General features: G+C 40.4%; 1 protein-coding gene across 3 annotated transcripts in view; it reads left to right on the top strand.

The window, feature by feature from the left end:
* VPS35L (VPS35 endosomal protein sorting factor like) overlaps positions 1-25,928 on the top strand; it is a 159,258-nt gene that overhangs the window by 71,787 nt on the left and 61,543 nt on the right. For all 3 annotated transcript variants that reach the window (XM_070413730.1, XM_070413731.1, XM_070413729.1), the window contains 3 exons: positions 114-207; positions 9,739-9,816; positions 10,250-10,372. In XM_070413730.1, the coding sequence (XP_070269831.1) occupies positions 114-207; positions 9,739-9,816; positions 10,250-10,372 (295 nt within the window). The remainder of the gene's footprint in view (positions 1-113; positions 208-9,738; positions 9,817-10,249; positions 10,373-25,928) is intronic.

Below are 25,928 nucleotides of genomic sequence, written 5' to 3'. Positions count from 1 at the left end.
AACCTGACTTCCTCCTCCTGAATTTGGGGAGTTTGGCTTTGTCTGTCTGTTAAAAGTGAAAGCCCAGGGAGCTCTCTTGTGGGGTATAATGCTGCCTTCTTTTGCTCTGACAGGGGTATCTCAGAATGTCTGCCCCGCCTGACCTGCATGATTCGAGGGATCGGAGATCCGCTGGTGTCGGTGTACGCCAGGGCCTATCTGTGCCGGGTAGGCCCTCATGGCTGCGCTCCCAAAGGTGGCAGCCTCCCGTCTCCTTCATTGTTGGCATGGGCTTCTATTTTCTTTTTTTTCCAGTCATCATTTATCCCCCCTCTACCCTCTTCCACCTCCATCCACCCTCTCACCCCCACAGTCACAACAATTGACTTGTTCCTGTCCATGAGTTCCTTCACTGTTTTTCTTTTTTTTTTTTTGCTCAGTCCCTCCCTGCACCCTCCACCAAGACCCCTCCCCGCTCCCCACCAGGGCTGTCTGCCTGCTCTATCCTCTATGAGCCTGTCTCTATTTTGCTTGTTAGTTCAGTTTGTTCATTAGATTCCACAAATGAGTGAGGTCATGTGGTACTTGTCTTTCGCTCTTACTTATTTCACTTAGCATAGTGCTCTCCAGGTGCATCCATGCTGTTGCAGAGGGTAAGATTTCCTTCTTTTATACAGCCGAGGAGTATTCCATGATGTAAATGTCTCACAGCTTTTTTTATCCTCTCCTTGATGGGCACTTGGGCTGTGTCTGAATCTTGGCTGCTGTCTGCTGTAAATTATGCTGCAGTGACCACAGGGTGCATACTAGTATTCTTTTGAACTAGTGTTTTGGGTTCTTCAGATGAATTCCCAGAAGTGGAATTGCTGGGTCATAAGGCAGTTCCATTTTTAATGTTTTGAGGAAACTCCATACTGCTTTCCACAGTGGCTGCATCAGTCTGCATTTCCACCACAGTGCACGAGGGCTCCCTTTTCTCTACGTCCTGGCCAACACTTGTTTGTTGCTTTGTTGATGGAAGCCATTCTGACAGATGTGAGGTGATGTCTCATTGTGGTTTTAATTTGCATCTCTCTGATGATAGTGACATGGAGCACCTTTTCATATATCCATTGGCCATCTGTATGTCCTCTTCGGAGAAGTGTCTATTCATGTCCTTGACCCATTTTTTAATTGGATTGTTTTTTCTTTTTGCTGTTGGGTTTTATAAGTTCTTTATAAATTTTGGATACTTTTTTTTTCTTTTAATTTGGAAATATTGGGGGGCCAGGTGGGTAAGTCCAACTCAAGGGGAAGGACTTCCACTGGTGCTCAGGCCTCACCAAGCTTTTATTGATCTGGGATACAACCATAGCATAGTCCTTAGGCAGGCAATTTCCAGTAACACACAGACTAGCCCAGCCGTGGGCATACTACGATCTGGCCCGTTTGAAATGAATAAAACTTAACTTAAAAAAAAGAGACTGTACCCTTTTATGTAATGATGTTTACTTTGAATTTATATTAGTTCACACAAACACTCTATCCATGCTTTTGTTCCGGCCCTCCGGTCCAGTTTAAGAACCCATTGTGGCCCTCCAGTCAAAAAGTTTGCCCACCCCTGGACTAGCCTATCAGCAGGCAATTTCCAGTAATAGGCAGATTATCTTATCAATAAGGATTTACATGACTATCTGGTGGGGGAGTTGCTTCAGCTACCATTGTCTGGACTAACTGGGTGCACAGCTCTGACCATTGCTAGGGCTTCAAGGGTCACCAGCCATCCGGGTTCTCTGTCTATACTTCTCTGCCAGTGAAGACAATAGGCGGTTTCCCACACTGACTACCTGCTATAAACTGCTTTTAAAAAGATTTTCATTTCAGACCATCCTTTCTGGTTACTTTAGGTCTCTGACTGAAAGGCTGACATGCAGGCCTTCAATGAGCTTGTTAAGTTAGCATGTGTCCCCTTTTCATGCACACATTCCCTTTGAGACATAAATCAACCCAAAGGAAGTATTGAGGAGCCAACTTTTTGTAGGATAATGAGGTGCCCTGGTACTGGGAAGGCTCAGGCTTAGTGTTTTTCTTCATAAATAATGGAACATTGGGGTTGGAGAAAGACTGTAATCTTAGATGACCGTTAAGGCCAGTTTTTTTTTCTTTCTAAAGTGGAAGTAACGTAAATGGAAGGCAGTCAAGTTTTATGGGTCTCTATTAAGTATAACAAGCAATTTCAAAGAGGAAAGGAGAGGGAAACAGTGCAACATGAATGATGATCTAGAATCCTGGGTCAGCTGTCTACTGCATGCCCCTGCCTGAGGATGGAGACCGCAACCCTGGCATGTGCACCAGCCTGGAATGGAACCCTGACCTCCCAGTTCCTAGGACTATGCTCAATAACTGAGCCACACTGGCCCGGCACAATAGATTAGTTTTAATTTATAAGTTATTATGCTTCGCGTTTTGTTTTATTATATCCTGTGTTTAGCATTATATTTGGTTATACTTTGGTGGTTCTCAACCTTCCTAATGTCACGACCCTTTAATACAGTTCCTTATGTTGTGGTGACCCCCAACCATAAAATTATTTTTGTTGCTACTTCATAACTGTAATTTTGCTACTGTTATGAATCGTAATGTAAATATATGATATAAAGGATGTATTTTCATTGTTACAAATTGAACATAGTTAAAGCATAGTGATTAATCACAAAAACAATATGTAATTATATATGTGCTTTCCGATGGTCTTAGGCGTCCCCCGTGAAAGGGTCATTCAACCCCAAAAGGGGTCTCAACCCACTGGTTGAGATCCGCTGTTATAGATTAAGGGTAAAAATACACCTTCAGTAATATTAATAGCTGTGATACAAATATGTAGGCTTAAAAGAAGCCTATTATTATTAATTACTACTACTATTAGCAGTAACATTCATTTGAAAGGCCACACCAGTGTCTTTGGATGGCTGTCTATTTATGATGTTTGGGCTGTTCATTTTTGAAAATTCTGATTTCTATTGTAGAGGAGGGAAGTGTCAGAGACAGGCACAGATGTCCATTCATGGTTAGGCACCTGATGATATCAGGTACCTTCCAACACTGTGGGAGAAAAATTTTAATTAATCTATTTTTCAACAGATAAATATATTGATAGTAAGTTGTTATCTTTGAAGTCTTTGTGTTCTGGGCATACATTGTCAAATGAATGTTATTAATTTAGTAGTCCCTATAATTTCATAAATGGGCCATTGATCATAATGTAGAATGTCTCCTTTTACTTTTCCTTCCAAAACAAATTTCTGGGGAATGTAAAACTCTTTACGTGCTGACCTCACTAAAAGGCAGCGCTTCCACATGGGTCAGCTAACTCTGAGCAGTTATCCTCATTCCTATTATATGTACACAGTCCAGGATTAGAGCTTTCACTAGAGCAAAATTATCTGCAGAGTAGTTTCTTTGGGGCCCAAAGGTAGACATGAAATAACTTTTTTTCTATCCCTTTACTTTCATGTGGTGTCTTTTGAGATATGAAATGGGTCTCATTTACACAGCATAAGTATGGGTATAGATCTCATATCCATTCAGCTACCCTGTGTTTTCTGGTTGATGCAGTTAACCCACTTATAACTGATTATTGATAGGTATGTAGTTATTAGCATTTTAAAATTCATTAATACAGTCCTAGCTGGGGCAGGCCTGCTCTGACCTGCTCCAGTTGCTTCCACAACTCTGGACATTGAAAACTATGTATGTGCGGACTTCACTAAAAGTCAGCACCTCCAAATGGGTCAGGCTAACTCTGAGCACCGTTGTTCTCATGCCTATTAAATGTACACAGGGCACGATTAGAGCTCTCACTAGAGCAACATTCTCTGCAGAGTAGTTTCTTTGTGGCCCAAAGGTAGAGATAAAATAACTTTTTTCCAACCCTTTACTTTCATGATGTGTCTTTTGATCTGAAGTTGGGCTCATATAGACAGCATATGTTAAGTGTCTTGTTCTCTTATCCATTCAGCTACCCTGTGTCTTCTGGTTGAAGCAGTTAACCCATTTATATTGTGAGTGAATATTCATAGGTATATAGTTATTGGCATTTTGTTTCTTTTTAAAAAAATTTTTTTTTCTTTTTTGTGGGAAGGGACCCAGGCTTGGTGCTGAGCTCCGCTCCCCTTCTCTCCTCCCGTGCCCCCCCCAGCCCCGCCCGGGTCTAGTTATTGGCATTTTCAAGTTAATTAGTACAATCATTGTAGGGAACTTTAACTTCCCATTCACATCAATGGATAGATAGCCCAGAAAAATCAATAAGGAAAATGTGGTCTTAAATGACACAGTAGAAAAGATGAATTTCATATGTAAAGCTGTGATTATCAACCAGAGTGTCACACAGGCAAACTTGTGTGCTGCAAGATTTTTTTAAAAAAGCAACACTTGGCTATTTAGTCAATAGCACAGACTATATAACCTGTAGGTTGTTGAATAAAATAAGTGATAACAGCCAACACAGTAATAGACGTTTGGTGTGCATGAATCAAAACCATGCTTTTTTGTAATATTGGCAAAATATATATTTTGTGGACCACTGAATTTCAGTAATTAGTTCATGTGTGCCATGAGATTAAAAAAGAGGAAATCTCTGATTTAGAGCTTTTCACCCCAAAGTAGAATATAAATTCTGGACAAACTGAAGACAGAATTCCCTCTAACCCAAGGGACAATGTCTGCTTCATCTATTTTCCTAATGGTCATGGGAAAACAAGAAGATCTTATGTGTATTTTGTATCAATACACCTCCTGAACATTCCTCACTACAGTAACAGAATATGGAACTATTGCCTAGATGGGACTGAATTCTTTGAATGATCTGGATCCCATAGTATGTCCTGTAACAGAACAAATTCATAAAGCCCCCGGTCAAGATGAGTCCCAATCACAAAATATCAGGAGATACATATACAAATGAATGTGCGATGGGCATGTCACAAAGTAGAAGAGTATTAAACATCTTGTTTCTGTAAAGATTTTGTTAGTCCTTTTGGTGGTACATGCATAGGAACAAGTTAGACAACCTGGAGGAAATGGACATATTCCTAGAAAAATACAACACCCCAAAACTCAATCAGGAAGAATCTAAAAATCTCAATAGGCCAATAACTATGGAAGAAATTGAAGCAGTCATCAAAAAGCTTCCAGCAAACAAAAGCCCAGACGGCTTCACAGGGGAGTTTTACCAAACATTCAAGGAAGAACTAAAACCTATCCTCCTCAGACTACTACAAAAAAATCCAAGAGGAAGGAACACTTCCAAGCTCATTCTATGAAGCCAGCATCACCCTCATACCAAAACCAGGTAAAGACAACACAATGAAAGAGGATTACAGGCCAATATCCCTCATGAACATAGATGCCAAAATCCTCAACAACATCTTAGCAAATCGGATCCAGCAGTACATCAGAAAGATCATACACCATGACCAAGTAGGATTTATCCCAGGGATGCAAGGATGGTACAATATTCGAAAATCAGTAAACATGATACATCACATAAACAACTTTAAAGAAAAAAACCACATAGTCATATCAGTTGATGCAGAAAAAGCATTTGACAAAATCCAACACCCATTTTTGATAAAACCTCTCAGCAAGGTGGGAATAGAAGGATCATACCTCAACATAATAAAAGCCATATATGACACACCCACAACCAACATCATACTCAATGGACAAACAACATCATTTCCCCTAAGAACAGGAACAAGACAGGGATGCCCCCTCTCACCACTCCTGTTCGATATAATACTGGAAGTATTAGCCATTGCGATTAGACAAGAAGAAGAAATAAAAGGCATCCAAATTGGAAAAGAGGAAGTAAAACTGTCCTTATTTGCAGATGATATGATATTATACATACAAAACCCTAAAGACTCCAATCAAAAAACTATTAGACTTAATAAATGAATTCGGCAATGTAGCAGGATACAAAATTAACCCCAAGAAATCTGAGGCATTTCTATACACCAATAGTGAACTTACAGAAAGAGAGACTAAAAAAACAATCCCATTTACCATTGCACCAAAAAAATTAAGCTACCTAGGAATAAACTTAACTGAAGAGGTAAAAGACCTCTACTCAGAAAACTACAGGACGTTGAAAAAAGAGATAGAGGAAGACATAAACAGATGGAAGAACATACCATGTTCATGGATTGGTAGAACCAACATCATTAAAATGTCCATACTACCCGAAGCAATCTATAAATTCAACACACTTCCCATTAAAATACCAATGGCATATTTTACAGGCCTAGAACGAACTCTCCAAAAATTCATCTGGAATAAAAAAAAAAGACCCCGAATAGCTTCAGCTATCCTGAGAAAGAACAAAGTAGGTGGGATCTCAATACCAGATATCAAGCTGTATTACAAAGCCACTGTTCTCCAAACTGCCTGATATTGGCACAAGAACAAACATATAGATCAATGGAATAGAATAGAGAGCCCAGAAATCGCCCCAAACCAATATGCTCAATTAATATTTGACAAAGGAGGCAAGAGCATACAATGGAGTCAAGATAGTCTCTTCAATAAATGGTGTTGGGAAAATTGGACAGATACATGCAAGAAAATAAAACTAGACCACCAACTTACACCATACACAAAAATAAACTTAAAATGGATAAAGGACTTAAATGTACGATGGGAAACCATAAAAATACTAGAAGAATCCAAAGGCAACAAAATCTCAGACATATGCTGAAACAATTTCTTCACTGATACAGATCCTAGGGCATTGGAAACTAAAGAGAAAATAAACAAATGGGACTACATCAAAATAAAAAGCTTCTGCACAGCAAAAAAAAAAAAACAAAAACAAAAACACACACAACAAAACAATAAGAAAGCCCACTACGTGGGAAAACATATTTGCCAATGTCATATCTGATAAGGGCCTAATCTCCAAAATTTATAGGGAACTCATACAACTCAACAAAAGGAAGATAAACAATCCAATCAAAAAATCGGCAAAGGACCTAAATAGACACTTTTCAAAAGAGGACATTCAGAAAGCCAAGAGACATGAAAACATGCTCAAAGTCACTAATCATCCGAGAGATGCAAATCAAAACAACAATGAGGTACCATCTCACACCTGTCAGAATGGCTATCATCAACAATTCCACAAACGACAAGTGCTGGCGAGGGTGTGGAGAAAAAGGAACACTTGTGCACTGCTGATGGGAATGCAGACTGGTGCAGCCACTGTGGAAGGCAGTATGGAGTTTCCTCAAAAAACTAAAAATGGAACTCCCATTTGACCCTGTGATCTCACTTCTAGGAATATATCCCAAGAAACCAGAAACACCAATCAGAAAGAATATATGCACCCATATGTTCATAGCAGCACAATTCACCATAGCTAAGATCTGGAAACAGCCTAAGTGCCCATCAGTAGATGAATGGATTAGAAAACTGGTACATCTACACGATGGAATACTATGCTGCTGTAAAAAAGAAGGACCTCTTACCATTTGCAACAGCATGGATGGAACTGGAGAGCATTATGCTAAGTTAAATAAGCCAGTCAATAAAGGAAAAACACCACATGACCTTACTCACTCATGGATAATAAAGACCATTATAAACTTAGCAAAAATAGATACAGAGGCAGAGCTGCCTCGAACAGACTGTCAAACTACAACGGGAAAGCCGGGGAGGGGGTTTGGGTAAGAGATCAACCGAAGGACTTGTATGCATGCATATAAGCATAACCAATGGACATAAGACACTGGGGGGTAGGGGAGGCTGGGGGATTGTTTAGGGCGGAAGAAAAGGAGACATATGTAATACTCTTTGTAATACTTTAAGCAATAAAACAATTTTAAAAAAAGAATTCTTTCAGTTTGCAGGTGGCAAAAACCCAGTTCATACTTTAAGCAAAAAGAGAGATTGGTCTGAAGAGCCTCGGGATAGTGTAGGCGTGACTAGGTCCAGGGCCTTAGAGCATTGCCAAGATTCATGCTCTCAGTCTCCCTCTCCCTCTGCTCTGCTTTTGTCTGGACTGACTATTCTGAGGCTGCTCTTTCCACACGGTGACCCATAACAGCTTCAGGCTTTCATCGTTCAACCTAGGAACCCCTATAGAATGGAGTCCCTTTTCCCGCTAGTTCTAGTGAGTCTCCTGGCTGATTCGCAGTGAATCACCTTGGGTCACTTGTCCATTTGTGGACCAGTCACTGGCCATAGATGGAAGATGCCCACAGCCTAGCCCAGGTCCAGTGCTCCTCCCTGGAACTCAGGGTGCCTGGGTCCTGCTCTGCCCCAAACTCCTGATCTGAAAATGTGATTTCCCACAGACAACAACATTGAGCAAGAGTGCCAGGCAGACAGGGCAGCAGGTGGAAATCATGAGCAACTGCCTGTATTCCTCCAGGTCGAAATCTTTCAGGCCCATTTGGCTGATGGGAAGGGAAAACAAAACGGCAAAGCAAAGAGTGGGCCGGGCAGGAGGGAAGCTCAGTCCTTTATTTAAGGAAAGTATGATTAACACCTCTTCTAAGTCAAGGCCCTTTCAGCCCATGCCACTGCTTGTTCACTGGCCCTGTTTGCTGTCGCGGGACAGATAATTATTTTCTAAGATATATTTAAGTGAAAGGAAAGACAGTAGAATCAAAATATAGTAGAACTGCCCATAGAGCTGCCCTTGGAATTTAACACCCAGTGAGTTGCATAATCCTCCTCGGGAATTCCTCACAGCCATCTAGAAATCCTCACTACTGGGGATTGAGGAGGAGAATAGCAAAAATCTGTCCCTGTTGGAAAAAACCAGGCCCCAGAAAAGCAACTTTCCTTGCGAAGTTGATTTTGTGCTAAAGCCAGCGAGTATCTGAGGTCTGTTTGAGCAGCATAAAGGGATATTGCGATGCTTCACTTTGTATTAATCACATGAGCTCCAGCCATAGCTCAGATTATACACTTCCACTCAACCCCAGGCCTCTGGCCACCTTCTCTCTGATAGCAAATTCTTTCAGCTGGAAATGCTAGAATTCTTTTAACAATGAACATAGGAACCAATGGATGATAGCAAAGAATGAATTCATATATTTTAAGAATACAACAGTGAAGTCCCAGCTGACTCTCTTGCACACCATAATCCATGTGTGTTTATCACCTTTCAGAGAGGAAGAGAAAATTGTACCCACAACCTTGAAGTACACTCCTCCTTAGTGCTGTATTGATTTGTTCTCCTACTTATCTGTTCAGAAATACATTCATTACATCTGGGAAACTGCAAAGATGATTACTGCAAATATTGTCCCTTATTTATTAAAAAGAGCTCTGTGAGCCCTAGCTGGTTTGGCTCAATGGATAGAGCATCAGCCTGTGGACTGAGGGGTCCCAGGTTTGATTCCAGTCAAGGGTACATGCCTGGGTACATACGGGCTTGATCCCCAGTAGGGGGTGTGCCGGAGGCAGCCAATCAGTGATTCCCTCTCATAATTGATGTTTCTTTCTCCCTCTCCCTTCCTCTCTGAAATCAATAAAAATATATTTTAAAAAAATAAAAGAGCTTCTGTGGCTTTTTAATGAAAACGGTATATGTTTATTTGAATAAGAAAACAGGTAAAAAAGAATAAAAATGAACTTTTTGGGCTTCTCTCTGCCTATATATAATAATATCTGTGTGTATATTTTTTATTTACAAAAATGACATCATACTGTGGATATTATTTGCGGCCTATTTTACCACAGTCAGGGTCCTTTCATTTTGTTTGCTTGCAGGTGGGAATGGAAGTAGCCCCACATCTGAAAGAAAGTCTAAATAAGAACTTTTTTGACTTCCTCCTCACATTCAAACAGGTAGGAGAACACCGTCAGAACAGCTAATTGATGTAGCAATTGCTCTGTCAAGCTGAGGTTGCTTAACACTCTTTAGATGTGTAAACCCTGGAAATCACACTGGCCTCCAGCACAGGCCATTGGAACGTGTTGGTGGCACTGACCAGGCAGAGAGAACTGATGCGCATTGTTGACAGGAGGCATCTCCAGTGGATCAGATTCTCTCTCTAATGCCTGTGGCTCCTGCTTTGTGCAGCGCACATTTCCAGAGCAGCTCAGCTTAGCGACATGGAAAGCTTTGCTTGTTTTTCTAGTTTTTTTTAAAAAGCCCTGGAAAACCAGGCCATTTCTGTCAGGGTCACCCACATACACACAGGTGTGCACAGTCGTGAGTTACATGCTCTCTGTTTCTAATGCTACTTTCCCTCCTGTCTGTGTGTTTTGTCTCCTGTAGATTCATGGGGATACAGTACAGAACCATCTGGCAGTCCAAGGGGTGGAGCTCTCATCCTACCTCCCCTTGTACTCACCTGCCATGGACTGGATCTTCCAGTGCATTTCCTACCGTGCCCCCGAGGTAAGTGCCATGCGCGTCGGTGTGAAGGTCACGTCGAGGAGCAGTGCGGGGCTCCTCTCTCCTCTGTTCTGTGGAATGACCTCTGCATCCGTTTACCCCGTAGGGTAAATAGGGCTCTTTCATTGCAGAGGGCTCACCACTGTGGCTGGTCAGTACTCAGCACTTTTCCTAATTGTCTTGTTATAACTCAGATGGGTGTGTGGAAGCTCAGAGAGGCCAGTACTTACAGATGGTCACACAGCTGAAAAGTGGTGTGACTGCACATAAATCCATGGAAAAAGTTTATTCTGTGGTGGGAAAGGAAAAAGGGGCCTTTTCTACAGAACAAGGATACATAGTACAAATCAAAACTCAAGTATACCTGCCTTTTCCCAGAAACTGCAAACCACATTGGCAGCCCTAAAGAAAAAGGATGTAACTTTTGACTAAGTAATCCCACTCTAAAGAATATCTCATAGAAATGATTAGACAAGTACACAATCCACACACGGGCATGCATATGTGTATGTTTGGTCATGCTAGTTCAACATTGAAGACAAGTACCAGAGGGAACTGGTTAACACATGGTTGACACATAGTATATATGTTATCAGAGAAAACGTGTCTTGCCTCCCCTGGTTATTGCTGGGGGTAGAGTCCTTGCAATATCCCAAGAAAAGGAATTTTCTGAGACTCGTACAGGAGGATGCGATATAGTAGAAAGCTTTATTTTTATGGAAGTACACCCCTGTCGCTAGTCCAGTCCTAGAAGAAGTGTCGCTGGGATTTTAGAGCTAAATCAGAGCCAGCGTCCCGGGTTTCCTCTCCATGTTGGAGCCGGGTGCAGTTCGGCACCAGGCTAGTTGTAGTCCATCAGTCCTTTGTGTGTGAAGGTCTGCATGGCCGTGGGCCACGTGGGAGAATACCAGGAAGCTAAGCAGGACCATGAGCCAAGCGTGCCAACAGGAGCCAAGAGAGTGAAGTTCTTTGTTCAGGGATTAGTGTCCTAGATCTTCCCGTGCTTGCATGGCCTTTCCCATCTGGCCAGTGGCTTCTGCTCCAGGTGTGACTGACAGGCAAGTACCGTCCCTATGTCATCCACTTTTTTGGGCATGCGTCTGTCTGCTCTTTGTTGGATCCCTGCCCATGTTTTATAGGGAACATGCCTAGAATGTGTGGTCTTTCCTTTGCTGCTTTTGTTATTAATTACTAGCTAATTACAAGGGTATCATTTCCCCCTTAGAGAGAATGAACCTCTTTGTAATCTTACAAAGGATAAGTAGACAAAGATCTTTTATCTTTTTGTGGCTGTTCCCTGTTTTTAAGGGGCGTAGTCCTGCCAATCCCAAGGCTCAGAGGCTCTCCCCATCTGACAGAGGAGGGACAGCAAAAGGGGAAGGAGCTGCCTGCAGGGAAGAGGGGTTTTGCAAAGACCAGGTCCCTGGGAGGTGACATGGGCGGTGTCCCAGAGAATGCTGCGTTGACAAGTTGGCATCCTTGTATTCAATAAATGACAAGATTGACCTGAAGGTTAAACGGCATCATTCAAAAGTGAGGAGACTTAAGCAACTACAGGTCATGTGAGAGGTAAAAACCCATGTGATAAAGGGAAAGGCTAACTTTCAGTGTCTCCCATTAGGTTAGGAAGGCAGGTGGGTCCCACCTGTCTGAGGCCCTCTTGTCCACCATACTTAAATTAAACGAAGGGAAATAGTCTAAGGTTTCCCCGTGAGAAATGGGGCCTTTCTGTCAATCATGTGGGCAGAAAAGGGAAAGGAATTTCAAGTGAAATACATACTTTATTGACCATCTATACTTTATTGACTCAACTATTGAGTCTTATATTTCAGGAGACAGTGATACCGATGGCTTCTATAGTGAGGCCTGTATTGTGTGAGCAAGTACTTAGGTAGACAAGGGCAGAAGCATACATTCTATGAAAAAGAAGGAAACAGAATACTAATGTACAGAGCAGGTCATAAGCCAGTGGAGAAGACTTTCAGATGCAAGGCCCCTGATGGAATGAAAGAACACAGTGACGATGAATCCAGTGGGATGCTATGGACCCTTTAAAATGGTGGCGACTCACGCGGAAGATCGGTCTTTCTTGGCTTAAGGGTATTCACAGTACAGTGCTGAATGAATACAGGAGACTGTATACACTGCTGTGCGTGTCCTGAGTGCAGCGTGGCCTAGTGTCCAGATGTGGGCTCTGGAGCTTGGGTGCCGGGCCTGAATCTCAGCTGTTTACAACCATCCAGGTAAAGCAGAGGCCAAGCCACCTGTCTCTAACCACCCTGAGCCTTTCTCTCCATCTGGAACAAGGGAGCAGAAGAATTCCGCTTCTAATCTGGTGCATGGGTGAAACCAGCCAGCCCATTTGAGTGCTTAGGGGAGCACCCATGTGTAGGGTTTGAATGGTTGTCCTGTTGTCGAGACTGGAACATGGTTTCTGTATTCCCCGGAGTGAGCTGGGAAGGAGAGATGTCAGATATCACTGGAAGGTGAGATTTTACATCATTTTTCTTGGCCTGTGTTTTCTAACTTTTCAGCAAGTATAATGCATTTTTTATATTTTTATTTTTCCAAATTCAAAAGTATGAGGAGAAATAGGGACATCTTGTATTTCAGGTGGGTTTATTACTATAAAATAAGTTGGTTTTTAATCAAGCCATTATAAACAGAGGTTATTTGAAAGTTGCAGGCCATTCTCTGTAGTCAAGCATAGTGTCAGTAACCACATGCTGGCCAGGCTTCTGGGCAGAGGTGCCATGAACTTGAATGTGGACAGGCCCACCTACCTTTCAGCTAAATGCCTGAAACCCATGGACAGACTGACATGTTTGGAAGTGAGGACACTTATTCTCCCCCCTTATTTTAATGAAAGGCAAAATCAAATTTAAAATAGGTCTGAGAAACAGCAGCTGTGTGTGAAGCCTCCCCCCACGAGCCAGAGGAGCCACCACAGCGGTGAACAGCACCCACCATAGGAGCTGCTGCCAACTGAGGAGCAGCTGCTACCACAACCGCCCGAGGAGCAACCACTGCCACCCGGGGAGCAGCCACTGAACATCTGAACATCTAGATATGTCAGTGAGATCAAACATGGGTAGACAAAGAAACCCCCAAAGGAAAGAAAAGGAGGACTCGCCAGAAAAGCAGCTAAATGAAACCAAGGCATGCAGCATGACAGAAAAAGAATTCAGATTAAGGGTCCTAGAATGCATAAACTGGATGGAGGAGAAAATCAACAACTTATGCAAGAAGCAAGAAGAAACAGATGAAAAAATCAATAAATTATGTAAGAACCAAGAATAAATGAAGAGTGATATAGATGCAATAAAAAACACCATTGAAAGTTTCAACAGTAGACTAGGAGAAGCAGAGGACCAAATTAGCGAATTAGAAGAGAGGGGAACAAAGCACACCCAAACTGAACAGCAATTGGAGAAAAAAATTACAAGACAGGAGGAGAGACTAAGGGAGCTATGGGACAACATGAAACGAAACAACATACGACTAATAGGGGTGCCAGAACAACAGAAAGAGGAACAAGACTTGGAAAACCTATATGAAGAAATAATATCAGAAAACTTCCCTGAGGTGGGGAAGAAAAAATTCACACAAGCAGAGAGTCCCAAACAAGGTGAACCCGAAAAGACCCACAGCAAGACACATCATAATTACCATGGTAAATGTTCAGGACAAAGAGAGAATCTTAAAGGCTGCAAGAGAGACAGAAAGTTACATTCAAGGGATCTCCCATTAGATTATGAAATGATTTCTCAACAGAAACACATCAGGCCAGAAAAGAATGGGCGGAAATTTACAAAGTGATGCAAAGCAAAGGACTGAATCCAAGAATATTCTATCCAGCAAGGCTATCATTCAAAATTGAAGGGGAAATAAGAAGCTTCACAGACAAAAAAAGGCTAAGGGAGTTTATCACCACCAAGCCAGCAATGCAAGAAATGCTAAAGGGACTGGTGTAAAAAGAAGAAAAAAAGCTCAGAAAGAAAACAGCCACACACAAAAAGAAATGGCTACAAACAAGTACCTTTCAGTAATAACTTTAAATGTAAACGGACTAAATGCTCCCACCAAAAGACATCGAGTGGCTGAATGGATAAAAAAACATGACCCATACATCTGCTGTCTACAAGAGACCCACCTTATTAGAAGGGACTCACACAGACTGAAAGTGAAGGGATGGAAAAATATCTTTCAGGCAAATGGAAAGGAAAAGAAAGCGGGGGTAGCAATACTTATATCAGACAAAATAGACCTCAAAGTGAAGGCCATAACGAGATAAGGAAGGCCACTTCATAATACTAAAGGAATCAATACAACAAGAAGATATAACCCTGATAAACATATATGCACCCAATGCAGGAGCACCCAAATACATAAAAAAAACTCCTGGAAGATATCAAAGGAGAGATCGACAACAATACAATCATAGTAGTGGACTTTAATACACCACTGACATCACTGGATAAATCCTCTAGACAAACAATCAGCAAAGAAACAGCAATCCTAAATGACTCACTAGATCAGATGGACTTAATTGACATCTTCAGAACACTTCACCCCAAAGCCACGGAATATACATTCCACTCAAGTGCTCATAGGACAGATTGAAAAATAGACCACATATTGGGTCACAAACAAAGTCTCCCCAAATTCAAGAAGATTGAAATCATACCAAGCATCTTCTCAGACCATGATGGCATAATATTAGAAATAAACTACCATAAAAACAACCCAAAATACTCAAAACACTTGGAAGCTGAATAGCATGTTATAAAATATTGATTGGGTTACCAATGAGATCAAAGAAGAAATTAAAAACATCCTGGAAACTAATGACAATGAAAACACAACAATCCAAAACCTATGGGACACAATGAAAGCAGTCCTGAGAGGGAAGTTTATAGCTCTACAGGCCTATCTCAAAAAACAAGTAAAAATGGTAGTAAGTCATCTATCTCTACATCTCAAAGAATTAGAAAGAGAGCAACAAGAAAACCTCAGAGTGAGCAGAGGGAAGGAGATTATAAAGATTAGAGCAGAAATAAATGACATAGAGACCAAAAAAAACCCAAAAAAACAATACAGAGATTCGACGAAATCAAGAGCTGGTTCTTTGAAAGGATAAACAAGATTAACAAACCTCTAGCCAGGCTCATCAAGAAGCAAAGAGAGAGGACCCAAATAACAAAATCAGAAATGATAGAGGTGAAATAACAACAGACCCCACAGAAATACAAATGATTGTTAAAAAATACTATGGACAACTCTACTCCAACAAACTAGACAACCTGGAGGAAATGGACATATTCCTAGAAAAATACAACACCCCAAAACTCAATCAGGAAGAATCTAAAAATCTCAATAGGCCAATAACTATGGAAGAAATTGAAGCAGTCATCAAAAAGCTTCCAGCAAACAAAAGCCCAGGACCAGACGGCTTCACAGGGGAGTTTTACCAAACATTCAAGGAAGAACTAAAACCTATCCTCCTCAGACTACTACAAAAAAATCCAAGAGGAAGGAACACTTCCAAGCTCATTCTATGAAGCCAGCATCACCCTCATACCAAAACCAGGTAAAGACAACACAATGAAAGAGGATTACAGGCCAATATCCCTCATGAACATAGATGCCAAAATCCTCAACAACATCTTAGCAAATCGGATCCAGCAGTACATCAGAAAGATCATACACCATGACCAAGTAGGATTTATCCCAGGGAGGCAAGGATGGTACAATATCTGTAAATCAATAAACGTGATACATCACATAAATAACTTTAAAGAAAAAAACCACATAGTCATATCAGTTGATGCAGAAAAAGCATTTGACAAAATCCAACACCCATTTTTTATAAAAACTCTCAGCAAGGTGGGAATAGAAGGATCATACCTCAACATAATATAAGGCATATATGACAAGCCCACAGCCAACGTCATACTCAATGGACAAAAACTAACACCATTTCCCCTAAGAACAGGAACAAGACAGGGATGCCCACTCTCACCACTCCTGTTCAACATAGTACTGGAAGTATTAGCCATTGCAATTAGACAAGAAGAAGAAATAAAAGGCATCCAAATTGGAAAAGAGGAAGTAAAAATGTCCTTATTTGCAGATGACATGACATTATACATACAAAACCCTAAAGACTCCAATCAAAAAACTACTAGACTTAATACATGAATTTGGCAATGTAGCAGAATACAAAATTAACGCCAAGAAATCTATGGCATTTCTATACACCAATAGTGAACTTACAGAAAGAGAGACTAAAAAAACAATCCTATTTACCATCGCACCAAAAAAATTAAGCTACCTAGGAATAAACTTAACTGAAGAGGTAAAAGACCTCTACTCAGAAAACTACAGGACGTTGAAAAAAGAGATAGAGGAAGACATAAACAGATGGAAGAACATACCATGTTCATGGATTGGTAGAATCAACATCATTAAAATGTCCATACTACCCAAAGCAATCTATAAATTCAACGCACTTCCCATTAAAATACCAACAGCATATTTTACAGGCCTAGAACGAACTCTCCAAAAATTCATCTGGAATAAAAAAAGACCCCGGGGGAGAAACCAAGATGGCGGCATAGGTTAACGCTGGAGTTTGCTGCCTTGAACAACCACTTAAAAAATACAACTAAAAGACGGAACGGACATCATCCAGAACCACAGGAAGACTGGCTGAGTGGAAGTTCTACAACTAGGAGGAACCGAGAATCAGAGGAGGCGCAGTGCTGAAATAAAATACTAAGGTGCGGAGTGCGCGCAGCGCGGGCTGGTGGCCGAGGGCGCGGTTGTCTGTTTCAATCGGAGGGAGCCTCATACTCTGAGCTCCAGATCCGTGCGAGTCTCTAGGGACCCAGACTCAAACGGGAGAAGCGGGACTGTTTGGCTTCGGTCCCTCCAAGGTTTGCAGCGGTTGGTGGGACAGAGAGGCAGAGCCCCTGGAGAAGGACTGAGAGCAGCCATAACTGCTCCCTCCTCCGCCCTGTTGATCCCATGGGACCCGCCCTGCCCAAGCCCTGCACAGAGCCATTTGCCAGATAGCCTCAGGCAAAGGCTAGATTAGCACCTTCCTAGAGGACAGAAGTTCTCCCACTGCAAACACAACTGATTCTCACAGCCAGTTGGCCTGGAGGTCAAGTAGTAATTACCTACAACAATCAAGGCTTGACCACAACAAGACTGCTCACAGAGACCACAAGGGGGTGCACCAAGAGTGTCTACCTCAGGTAATTGGGACACTTAACATGGAAAGCCACTCTATTGACACAGCGAAGCATAAAAAATGCCAAGACAAAGAAACAGGCCACAAAGGACAGAACCGGAGGAAAGCAGGCTACTGGATATAGAATTCAAAACCACACTTTTGAGGTCTCTCAAGAGGCTTCTAGAGTCTGTCGATAAACTTGATGAGATGTACAGGAAATCTAATGAGACCCTCGATGGTGTGATAAAGGACCAACTAGAAAGTAAGCATGCACTGACTGAAATAACGAATATTATACAGACTCCCAACAGCAGACCAGAGGAGTGCAAGAATCAAGTCAAAGATTTGAAATGCAAGGAAGCAAAAAACACCCAACCGGAAAAGCAAAATGAAAATAGAATCCGAAAGTGTGAAGATAGTGTAAGGAGCCTCTGGGACAGCTACAAGCGTACCAATATCAGAATTATAGGGGTGCCAGAAGAAGAGAGAGAGCAAGATCTTGAAAACCGCCGAAACCGGTTTGGCTCAGTGGATAGAGCGTCGGCCTGCAGACTGAAGGGTCCCGGGTTCGATTCTGGTCAGGGGCATGTGCCTGGGTTGCGGGCACATCTCCGGTGGGAGATGTGCAGGAGGCGGCTGGTCGATGTTTCTCTCTCATCGATGTTTCTGACTCTCTATCTCTCTCCCTTCCTCTCTGTGAAAAATCAATAAAATATATTAAAAAAAAAAGATATTGAAAACCTATTTGAAGAAATAATGGCAGAAAACTTTCCCTACTTGGTGAAAGAAATAGATTTACAAGTCCAGGAAGCGCAGAGAACCCCAAACAAAAGGAATCCAAAGAGGACCACACCAAGACACATCATAGTTAAAATGCCAAGAGCAAAAGACAGAGAGAGAATCTTAAAAGCAGCAAGAGAAAGAAAGTCAATTACCTACAAGGGAATACCCATACAACTGTCAGCTGATTTCTCAACAGAAACTTTGCAGGCCAGAAGGGAGTGGCAAGAAATATTCAAAGTGATGAATACCAAGAACCTACAACCAAGATTACTTTATCCAGCAAAGCTATCATTCAGAATTGAAGGTCAGATAAAGAGCTTCACAGATAAGGAAAAGCTAAAGGAGTTCATCACCACCAAACCAGTATTATATGAAATGCTGAAAGGTATCCTTTAAGAAGAGGAAGAAGAAGAAAAAGATAAATATACAAATTATGAACAACAAATACGCATCTATCAACAAGTGAATCTAAGAATCAAGTGAATAAATAATCTGATGAACAGAATGAACTGTTGATTATAATAGAATCAGGGACATAGAAAGGGAATGGACTGACTATGCTCGGGGGGAAAAGGGGTGTGGGAGATGCGGTAAGAGACTGGACAAAAATGCACCTATGGATGAGGACAGTGGGTGGGGAGTGAGGGCGGAGGGTGGGGTGGGAACTGGGAGGAGGGGCGTTATGGGGGGAAAAAAGAGGAACAAATGTAATAATCTGAACAAAAAAGATTTAATTTTTTAAAAAAAACCAAAAGACCCTGAATAGCTTCAGCGATCCTGAGAAAGAACAAAGTAGGTGGGATCTCACTACCAGATATCAAGCTGTATTACAAAGCCACTGTTCTCCAAACTGCCTGGTATTGGCACAAGAATAGACATATAGTTCAATGGAATAGAATAGCCCAGAAATCAGCTGAAACTGACATGCTCAATTAATATTTGACAAAGGAGGCAAGAACATACAGTGGAGTCAAGATAGTCTCTTCAATAAATGGTGTAGGGAAAGTTGGACAGATACATGCAAGAAAATGAAACTAGACCACCAACTTACACCATACACAAAAATAAACTTAAAATGGATAAAGCACTTAAATGTACGACAGGAAACCATAAAAATTCTAGAAGAATCCAAGGGCAACAAAATCTCAGACATATGCCGAAGCAATTTCTTCACTGATACAGCTCCTATGGCACTTGAAACTAAAGAGAAAATGAACAAACGGGACTACATCAAAATAAAAAGCTTCTGCACAGCAAAAGAAAACATCAACAAAACAACAAGAAAGCCCACTTCGTGGGAAAACATATTTGCCAATGTCATATCTGATAAGGGCCTAATCTCCAAAATTTATAGGGAACTCATACAACTTAACAAAAGGAAGATAAACAATCCAATCAAAAAATGGGCAAAGGATCTAAATAGACACCTTTCAAAAGAGGACATTCAGAAAGTTAAGAGACATATGAAAACATGCTCAAAGTCACTAATCATCCGAGAGATGCAAATCAAAACAACAATGAGGTACCATCTCACACCTGTCAGAATGGCTATCATCAACAATTCCACAAACGACAAGTGCTGGCGAGGGTGTGGAGAAAAAGGAACACTTGTGCACTGCTGATGGGAATGCAGACTGGTGCAGCCACTGTGGAAGGCAGTATGGAGTTTCCTCAAAAAACTAAAAATGGAACTCCCATTTGACCCTGTGATCTCACTTCTAGGAATATATCCCAAGAAACCAGAAACACCAATCAGAAAGAATATATGCACCCATATGTTCATAGCAGCACAATTCACCATAGCTAAGATCTGGAAACAGCCTAAGTGCCCATCAGTAGATGAATGGATTAGAAAACTGGTACATCTACACGATGGAATACTATGCTGCTGTAAAAAAGAAGGACCTCTTACCATTTGCAACAGCATGGATGGAACTGGAGAGCATTATGCTAAGTGAAATAAGCCAGTCAATGAAGGAAAAATCCCACATGATCTCACTCATTCATGGATAATAAAGACCATTATAAACTTATGAACAATAATAGATACAGAGGCAGAGCTGCCTCAAACAGATTGTCAAACTGCAGCGGGAAGGTGGGGGAGAGTAGGGGAGCGGAAGTGGGGGGTAAGAGATCAACCGAAGGACTTATACGCATGCATATAAGCATAACCAGTGGACATAAGACACTGCGGGGTAGGGAAGCCCAGGAGATTGTCAAGGGCGGGGGGAAAAAAGGAGACATATGTAATACTCTTTGTAATACTTTAAGCAATAAAACAATTAAAAAAATAAAAATTAAATGCTCATGTCATAGGGTGTTCTTTTATTTTATATTGATAAACTTTGATTCTTGAGGCAGTTAAATTAGGAATGTGAGGTGTCTTATAAAAAAAATTAATCATTTCAAAATGCAGAAGAACGGATGTCAGTGTAGAGGGCGGTATGGAAAATGTGTGTGGCGGTATGATGCCTAGAAACTTGGTGACATTGGCTGGGGTGTGTCCACAGAGAAGTTAGAGCTGTGTGTGTCTTAACAGGTCCCGCCTCCAATGTAGGGGGTGGTCAAGTTTGGCTGCAGTATTTGGTTATATACAAGACAGACCAGGGAAACCCAGCAGAAAGGAGAGCCATGTAGACAAGAGGAAGGAGCGATGCCTTCAGTTACGATATCTAACATCCACAATTTCACATTGAAATTGAAATACAAAATACCTTCCCCCCAAACATCAGAGTGATTTAAAAAGGCTTTCTTGTTTGAGGACAGACTTCTCATCCTCTTACAATTAAAATTATAGTAAGTTAAATAGAATTATGCTTCCCATTTAAGGCACATTCTACACATGTTGAATAAAAGTAGTGAAAGTGGGCATCCTTGTCCTGTTCTTGATCTTAAGAAAAGCGTTTTTAGCTTTGATCCTTGAGTCAGATGTGGATTGTGGTTTGTTATAGTACCCTTTGTTATGTTGAGGCATGTTGCTTCTGTTCCTACTGTGCTGAGAGTTTTTATTACAAATGGGTGCTGGATTTTGTCAAATGTTTTTTCTGCATCTATTGTCCTTCATTTTATTTATGTGATGTATCACATTCATTGATTTGTGAATATTATACCGCCTTGCATCTCTGCGGTAAGCCCCACTTGGTCATGGCATATGATCTTTTTAATGTATTTTATGGATTTGACTTGCTAATATTTTGTTGAGGGTTTCTGCATCTATGTTCATCAGGAACATTGGCCAATAATTTTCTTTTTTTGTAATGTCTTTAGCTGGTTTGTTATCAGGGTAATGCTGGCCTTGTAAAGTATGTTTGGGAGTCTTCCTTTCTCTTTAAATTTTTGAAATAGTTAGAGACCAATAGGTATGAATTCTTTGAATGTTTTTGTTAAATTCACCTATGAAGCCATCAGGTCCAGGACTTCTTTGTTGGGAGGTTTTTTTTTATTACTGCTTCAATTTTGTTTGTTGTTACCAGTCTGTTCAGGTATTCTATTTCTTCTTGATTCAGTCTTAGAAGATTGCATGTTTCTAATAATTTATCTATTCCAGGTTGTCTGATTGGTTGACATATATTCATAGTATTTCCTGATATTCCTTTGATATTCATTTGTCACCTCTCTTTCATTTCTGATTTTATTTATTTGGGTCCTCTTCTTTTTTTCTGGATGATTCTGGCTAAAGGTTTATCAGTCTTGTTTATTTTTTCAGAGAACCAGCTCTTGGTTTCATTGATCTTTTCTGTTATTTTCTTTAGACTCCAGATCATTGATTTTCACTCTGATCTTGATATTTTCCCTTCTACTCACTTTGGACTTTGTTTGTTTTTCCTTTTCTGGTTCCTTTACTTGTAAGGTTAGAGAGTTTATTTGGGATTTTTCTTGTTTCTTGAAGTAGGCCTGTATCACTATGAATTTCTCGCCTAGAATTGCTTTGTCTGTGTCTCATAGATTTGGGGCTGTTGTGTTTTCATTTACATGTGACTCAGGGTATCTTTTGATATCCTCTGTGATCTCCTTGTTAAACCCATTCATTGTTTAGTAACATCTTATTTAGCCTCCATGTGTTTGTGTGTTTTCCAATTTTCTTTTTGTAATTGATTTCTAGTTTCATACTATTGAGATCAAAGAAGATGCTTGAAATGATTTCCAGTTTTATTAAATTAACTGATACTTGTTTTGTGGCCTGACATGTAGTCTGTCTTTGAAAATGTTTCTGTAGACTTGAATGTATATACTTAGGGATGAAATGTTCTGTCAGTATCAATTAAGTTCATCCGCTCTAAAGTGTCATTTAAGGCCACTCTTTCCTTGTTGATTTTCTATCTGTATGATCTATCCATTGATGTCAAAGGAATGCTAAAGTCCTCTCTATGACTGTATTACTGTGGATGTCTCCCTTTATATAACAGGTGCTCCTACGGTGGATATGTAGATGTTTACAAGAATTATATCCTCTTCTGGGATTGATCCCTTTATCATTGTGAAATACCCTTCTTTGTCTCCTGTTACAGCCTTTGTTTTAAGTCTAGTTTGTCAGATAGAAGTATTGCTACCCCACCTTTTTCAAGATTTTTATTTCACTGAAATATCTTTTCCATCCCTTTACTTTCATTCTGTCTATTGATATGAAGTGAGTCTCATGTAGGCAGTATATGGCATAGGTCTTGTTTTTTTAAAATATATTTTACTGATTTTTTACAGAGAGGAAGGGAGAGGGATAGACAGTTTGAAACTCAATGAAAGAGAAACATCGATCAGCTGCCTCCTGCACACCCCCTACTGGGGATGTGCCCGCAATCAAGGTACATGCCCTTGACTGGAATCAGACCTGGGACCCTTTAGTCCGCAGGCCGACGTTCTACCCACTGAGCCAAACCAGTTAGGGCTGGGTCTTGGTTTTTTTATCCATTGAGCCACCCTTTATCTTTTTCAAAAATTAATCTTTATTGTTGAAAATAACACAGATGCCTCCCCATTTTTTCCCCATTGACCCCTTCTGCCCCCCAGCACTACCCGCCCCCCTCCCCCCCAGGCCTTCACAACACTATTTTTTGTGTCTGTTGATTGGAGCATTTAACCTATTTACATTTGAAGTAATTATTGGTAGGTATTTTATTAATTATTTTATTTTATTTTTATAGTTCTCTGTTTCTTTCCTGTTCTGTTGTGTGTTGATGACTCTTTGTAGTGCTGTGTTTGAATTATTTTCTTTATCTCTTTATCTCTTGTAAATTTGTCATTTGTGGTTTTCATGTGCTTCAAATATGCTAAGCTATTTCCATGCCAGTCTACTTTAAGTTGATGGTCCCTTAAGTTTGAACACATTTTAAAGTCACTAATATTTTTACTCACCTTCTCCATGTTTATGTTTTAATAATTTTTTTTTTACATTTTTAGTGTGTGTGTCCCTTAATTTATTGTGATTACACATGACCTTTCTACTTTTGTCTTTTAGCCTTGTACTATATTTATGGTTGATTGATCCACTGCTTTTACTGTGTCTTTGTCAGTGAGAATTTTTTCATATATATAAATTTTTTTTCACAAAACATATATGTTAAATATAAAATATATTTTAAAATATGTTTTTATTGATTTCAGAGAGCGGAAGGGAGATGGAGAGAGAGATAAAAACATCAATGAGAGAGAAACATCGATTGGCTGCCACCTTCACCCTCCTTACTGGGGATTGAGCCTGCAACCCAGGCATGTGCCCTGACTGGGAATCGAACCAACAACCTCCTGGTGCATGGTCATCATTCTCAACAAACTGAACCACACCAGCTGGGCTTATATATTTTTACTCATATTTTTTATCTATTCTTTTCTACTTAAAGAAATGCTTTTAACATATCTTACAATTCTGGATTAGTGGTGAACTCTATTAGCTTTTTCTTGTCCTTCAATTCTAAATGATAGCTTTGCCAGGTAGAGTAGTCTTGATTATAGGTCTATGCTTTTCATTACTTTGAGTATTTCTTGCCATTCTCTTCTGGCCTGCAAGGTTTCTGTTGACAATCTCATGGTAGCTGCCTTGTAGGTAACTAACTGCTTTTCTCTTGCTGCTTTTAAGATTCTCTCTTTGTCTTTTACTTTTGGCATTTTAATTATGCTGTATTTTGTTCTGGGCCTCTTTGGATTCATCTTTGGGACTCTGTGCTTCCTAGATATATATGTTTATTTCTTTTCCCAGGTTTAGAGGAGTTTTTAGTCATTATTTCTTCAAATAAGTTTTCAATTTCTTGCTCATTCTTCTCCTTTGTGTACTCTTCTCCTCTTCTCATATGGATGTTGGTATTTTTGATGTTGTCTAAGAAGTCCCTTAAACTGTTCTTGTTTGTGTTTTTTTTATTTTAATTTTTTGCTGTTCCAATTGGGTGTTTTCCACTGTCGTATCTTTCAGGTCACTGATTTGATCCTTTGCTTCATTTAATTTGTTATTGATTCCCTCTAGTGCATTCTTCATTTCAGTTATTGTCATCTTCATTTTTGACTGGTTCTTTTTCATGGTTTCTATTTTCTTTTGTATGATTTCTATCTCTGAAATTCTCACTGAGTTCATCTGTTCTTCCCAAAAGTTCATTAGCATCTTTATAACCAGGGTTTGAACTCTGTGTGTGGTAGATTGTTTATCTCTATTTTGTTCTTTTTCTAGATTTTTGTCCTGTTCTTTCATTTGAGATGTATTTCTTTGTCTCCTCATTTTGGCTGCCTCCCTGTGTTAGATAGGGTTTTTATGTCTCCAGGTCTTGGTAGAGTGGCCTTATGTAGGTGTCCTGTGGGGCCCAGTGGCACAGCCCCCCCAGGTTATCTGAGCTACCCCTACTCTTAACCATCTCCCTGGGCTGTGGGTTCTGCCTTTCCCACGGCTCCACCCTTCCTCCTAATCTCTCTGTGGCTTCTTCTGTGTATCCTTAGTCATAGGAGTTCTGTCCAGCTGGTCTTCAGATGCTTCTCAGTGATGGTTGTTGTATAATTTAGTTGGAATTTTGTGTGGTTGTGCGAGGAGCTGGGCATAGAGCTTCCTACTTAGCCATCCTGACTGAATGTCCCACAAGTGTGTTCTTTTCATTCTTTCAAATTAGGAAAAAAATCTCCAGAGAAAGAGAATAACATGAAAAATTAAAAATTTCTCCTTTTAATGCCTAGGGTATATAATTTCATTTTATTCACATTAAAGTAATTTATTTTTTTGAGACCTGAGCTATATTAACTCTGAATTGGGGTAATGGGCATTAGCTGTTAAGATTAGTTCTTGATTTCCCCCCATTACATTTCTGCTTCAGTTAGAAAAATAAAAACAAAAAGATAATGTGCATATTTGTTAATTCTCTTTTACATGAAGCAGTATTTATAAACATGGGGTTTGGAAGTTTATTTAGCAAAAGCAGAGCACACATTTGTGAGCAGTCTGGACTGCTTATGTGTTAGTTTTGATATATAAAGTAGAAGTGCAGTGCTGCCCTGACTACTTCTCTTACCTCTGCTTTTGAAGTGGGTATATAACTCTCATCTGCAGACAATCTTTAAAAATACTTA

Source organism: Myotis yumanensis, unplaced genomic scaffold (assembly GCF_028538775.1).
Source record: "Myotis yumanensis isolate MYYU_CA2020_CCGP unplaced genomic scaffold, mMyoYum1.0.hap1 SCAF_4, whole genome shotgun sequence".
Classification (NCBI taxonomy): Eukaryota; Metazoa; Chordata; class Mammalia; order Chiroptera; family Vespertilionidae; genus Myotis; species Myotis yumanensis.
The sequence above is the reverse complement of the archived record's forward strand: the minus strand, read 5'-3'. Positions and strand labels throughout refer to the sequence as shown.